Raw genomic sequence first — 4,834 nt, forward strand, 5'->3', positions numbered from 1 at the left:
CCAATTCAAATTTCGTCCCTTAATGATTTTTCCCCTATAATTTCCCAGATTAGTAACAAAGTAAAAAAACACTTAAATAAAATTGAGAGTTTCACCAAAATGGCAGTCTGGCGGTCAGTACGTACTCCCAATTAAATATTTGAGGTCCGAAAAAAAATTTGGGTTATTTTTTTTAAAGATTAACTTGCATGAAAAGAAATTAAATTGGCTACCACGTATTTACAATATTTACATCTTCCCTTAGGAAATTTGGAATTCTACTTGGCCAACGTATGCAAATCATGCTAAAGGAAGCTAGCCAGTGGAACTCCAAATTCCTATCATACCGGTCAGTATGCAACCTTAACATGTGGTTGCAGTGGGATCTCATCCACTACACCCACATCACCATTCTCCCTAAACACTTTCAGCCTATGTCCATTTACGATAAAAGGTTCAGAGTTAGGAATACTCCCTGAAATCTCCACCGCTCCATTAGAACGGAGTGCGGTTATGACATAAGGTCCTGCCCACTTCGACTTGAGCTTTCCAGGCATTAGCTTCAATCTCGACTGGAAGAGTAGTACTTTCTGGCCAACATGGAGGTCTTGGTCCTTAGATTTCTGTCGTGCCACAATTTGGTTCTCTCCTTATACCACATGGCTTAATCGAACGACTCTAATCTAAGTTCCTCCAACTGCTGTAGCTGCAGCTTTCTTTCCTCTTCACAGGCCCTAGCATCCATATTAACTTTATGTACTACCCAGTATGCTCGGTGCTCGATCCCCACTGGTAAATGGCACATCTTTCCAAAAATGATCTGATACGGGGACATTCCTATGGGAGTTTTGTAGGCTGTCCGATACGCCCACAGAGCATCCTCTAACCTTACACTCCAGTCCTTCCTAATAGGGTTGACTGTTTTCTCCAGAATCTTCTTTATCTCTCGGTTAGAGATCTCCGCTTGACCGTTTGCTTGAGGGTGGTAGGGGCTAGATAACCTGTGGTGCACACCGTACTTCTTCATCAAGGCTTCGATAGTGCGGTTACAGAAATGGGTTCCCTGATCGGATATGATGGCCCTTGGTACTCCGAACCGACTGAAAATGTTACTCTTGAGAAACTTGGCTACCTCCTTCGCCTCACACGTACTTGTGGCCTTGGCTTCTACCCACTTGGAGACGTAGTCAACTGCGACTAAGATATACAAGTTCCCATAAGACGAGGGAAAAGGACCCATGAAGTCCATCCCCCATATGTCGAACAGCTCACAAACAATGACCGGGACTTGTGGCATTTCATCTCGTGCAGAGATCCCACCGGTCAGTTGACAACGCTCACAACTTCTACAGAATTCGTAGGCATCTCTGTTGAGGGTTGGCCAATAAAAACCGCTGTCCAGAATCTTCCTTGCCGTCTTCTTGGGACCGAAATGTCCTCCACATGCCAAGGAGTGGCAATGTATTAGCATGTCCCTCTGCTCCCAGTTAGGAACACATCTTCTTATCACTTGATCGGCTCCTACCCTTCAAAGGTATGGGTCGTCCCAAAAGTAGTATTTTGCTTCACTTATGATCTTCATTCTTTGAGCTTTGGTGACGTTCGACACTTCTGAAAGCTCTCCTGAAACTAAGTAGTTGGCGAGGTCCGCATACCATGGCTCCCTACTTTTTCTTTTCCTTTTTCTGTCACATCCTGGGCAGTAAGCTTCATCACTTTTTCGCAGTCAATTTTTCTGGAGGCGAAAATCACTTCACACAAGTGTTCCTCAGGGAATCGATCTCGTACTTCCTCGCTGCTCCCATCTTGCACTATCCTGCTCAAATGATCCGCAACTCTGTTTTCGACCTCTTTCTTATCTTCTACCTCCCAATCGAACTCTTGTAACAGGAGTACCCATCGGATCAAGCGGGGTTTGGATTCTTTCTTGGTAACTAGATACTTAATGGCTGCATGGTCAGTATAAACGATGACCTTGGATCCCAACAAGTACTGCCAAAACTTCTCGAATGAATACACCACGACCAGCTTCTCCTTCTCAGTGGTATCATAATTCCTTTGAGCTTGATTCAAAGTTTTAGACGCATAGAAAATTACATACCTTTTCCCGTCGATCTTCTGACCCAGAACAACTCCCACCGCGTAATCGCTGGCATCACACATCACTTCGAATGGATGATCCCAGTCAGGAGCCCGAATAATTGGTGCAGATACCAGCTTTTCTTTGAGGAGGTTGAAACCAGTCTTGCATTGTTCATCAAAATTGAAATTCCACTTCGTTTTGAAGAAGTCTGGTAAGGGGCTGGGCGATTTTGGCGAAGTCTTTTATAAATCGTCGATAAAATCCTGCATGTCCCAGAAAACCCCTTATTTCCTTCTGGTCAGTAGGGAAAGGTAGTTTGGAAATGACCTCTACTTTGGCTTGATCCACCTGGATTCCTCTCTCTGACACCACGTGCCCTAGGACGATGCCCTCTGTGACCATGAAATGACACTTCTCAAAATTCAGGGGATAGGAGTCTTTCACAAAACTCCGTTGTGCCACAGATATACTGAAGCATTGTTTTTGGAGATTACTAAAACAAGAAGGCTTTTGAAGACCATTACCATATGAGCAAAAGAAGTTTGAGAAAATAGCAAACAAGGGAATGATTTTGAAAGATGATTAGAGACATTTTAAAAACCCTAAAAGAGAGCTGTGGTTGTAATGTAACTTGTAATATGACTTGATACTGAGTGTTTTGAATATGGTTTTGAAATAATCACCAAGATATCATTTTTATTAGTCAGAAAAGGGATTTTCATTTATCTGCTGGCAAGTATCATTTTTGTCATTTTATAGGTCAGAAGTATCATTTTATCTGCTGCGAGTATCATTTTATCATTTTATAAGGTTATTGGCATATTATCTGCTGCGAGTATCATTTTATCAGCTTATAATCACTTTTTCAGGTTAAAGTATCATTTTATCAGTTTATATGTCTTTTGTCAGGTTAAAGTATCATTTATCAGCTTATATGCCATTTCTTCAGCTTATGTATCATTTTTATAGGTTACTGTATTTATCCGCTTAGAGTTCATTTTATCACCAATGTATCATTTTTATCACCAATGTACATTTTATAATCAAAAGTATCATTTTATGCGCTGAAAGTAACATTTTGTTAACAAAAAAGTATCATGTTATCAGCCAAAGTGTCATTTTATAAGCCCAATGTATCATTTTATTAAACAAAAATATCATTTTATACACCAAAAATACCTATAGTATAATTTTATGAGCTGAAAGATATCATTTTATCAGGTGAAAATGTCATTTTATATCAAATGGCTTCAATCTGTCTTCTCATTGACTCTACCACAATTTCTTGAATCATGACGACCCATCTCATGACATTTACCACACCGTCGTAGAGGCTTATTTGCTTTCTTTATTGCACTCTCCCTCTTTGATACCCTGTCACTAGCTGATCCTTTGGTACTAACAACGTTTGGAGGATTTACATCAGGTACTGTCATTCCATAAAAATACTCAACCATCTTTTTCTTTTCAATGACTGAAGGTGTTGCACAATTTCCAAATATATGCTCTTCCAAATCATCAAGACCAGCACAAAACAAAGACAGATGATCCATACTCCCCTCAGACTTTTGGACTAATCGATAAAAGTTGGAGAAAAACTTTTTCTTAACTTCCTGTTTTTCATCCAAATCTGCAAGGTAAAATATAACATTATTACAATAAATACTATCATTTCTCTAACTGAAAAATAGAGTTTTTACAAATAAGGTTAAAAATGGAGCACACGTTCAAATGGTTGTTGCTCCTCAGATGGTAGACCATGGGTTGCCTTTAGTAACGAGCTCTTCAACCATCTTCGACCAAAATATTTCTCAGTAATGAGATTAGCAGACTTATTCTTCAACAAACAAAATATATGACAACATAACAAACTAATTTTGGAAAACTTCTTACAATTACAGTCGAATGTGTCTTGCTTACAATCATACTTAACATCCCATGTTCTACCATATTGGTCCTTGACCTTATGCATCTTGATGTTATCCTCAACAGTTATAGAAACAATCTCACATACCATACTTATTTCCTGTTGTACATGTTTGAAAATAGAATCAATGTAGATTGTAGATGCATGCTTCTCAATAGGCAATTGGGATGACAAATCAGGAATAGTTGAGTAATCCAAGTAGTTCAATCGTGAATTGGCATTCCTTTGATCTCCCACAACACAGTTAAAGAAATTGATGAACTGTACAAGATTTGGACGAGGCTTGGTGTAGTTTTTAAAAAAGCTATTCTCTGATTCAGACATCGACGTAGTCCTAAGAAGCGACCCCATGGGAAAATCTTGACAATAAGCAGGAACCCAGAATTCTCTATCTTAAAACATCGATCCAAACCAGTGCACGTCTTCTAATCCATATCGTTCCATTATATCATTCCATATTATATCAAATTCACCAGGCTCTAACAAATCAGACCAAACACATGCATTCAACTCTTTTTTGAAATGTTCATTACCAAGCAAGGATTTGGGCAACTTATCTGACACCTTAACCATAATATGACACATGCACCATCGATCCCTTGTTTGTAAAAGTACTTGTTGAACAACAAGTTTGATCCCCCAATCTTGATCAGTGATAATAAATTTGGGTGCTACCCCCATACATCGAACAAAACAGCCAAACAACCAAGAATATGAGTCTCTACCTTCGCTTGATAACAAGCCAGCTCCAAATGTAACTGCTCTGGAATGGTTATCTTTTCCAGTGAATGGAGTAAAAATCATGTAATACCTTCAGAACATAACATAAAAATGAATTATATTTT

The 4,834-nt window shown here is 39.1% G+C and overlaps 1 protein-coding gene across 1 annotated transcript; it reads right to left on the bottom strand.

The window, feature by feature from the left end:
• Window positions 1-3,312: 3,312 nt before the first annotated feature.
• On the bottom strand, window positions 3,313-4,313 carry LOC121770341. Its single transcript, XM_042167087.1, has 3 exons — window positions 3,962-4,313; window positions 3,552-3,692; window positions 3,313-3,491 (listed from the first exon to the last, which is right to left on the bottom strand). The coding sequence occupies exons 1-3, from the start codon at window positions 4,311-4,313 to the stop codon at window positions 3,313-3,315; spliced, it is 672 nt and encodes a 223-aa protein (XP_042023021.1).
• Window positions 4,314-4,834: the final 521 nt, after the last annotated feature.

This window comes from Salvia splendens, chromosome 16, assembly GCF_004379255.2.
Source record: "Salvia splendens isolate huo1 chromosome 16, SspV2, whole genome shotgun sequence".
Classification (NCBI taxonomy): domain Eukaryota; kingdom Viridiplantae; phylum Streptophyta; class Magnoliopsida; order Lamiales; family Lamiaceae; genus Salvia; species Salvia splendens.

Bases quoted from the DNA above. Each gene is read 5' to 3' on its own strand.
- LOC121770341 (XM_042167087.1), bottom strand. From the start codon at position 4,313: ATGTCTGAATCAGAGAATAGCTTTTTTAAAAACTACACCAAGCCTCGT. The intron at 3,693-3,961 runs GTAATTGTAAGA...TTTACCTTGCAG, and splicing joins TAAGCAAGACACATTCGACT to ATTTGGATGAAAAACAGGAA. The intron at 3,492-3,551 runs GTGCAACACCTT...ATGGAATGACAG, and splicing joins AGAGCATATATTTGGAAATT to TACCTGATGTAAATCCTCCA.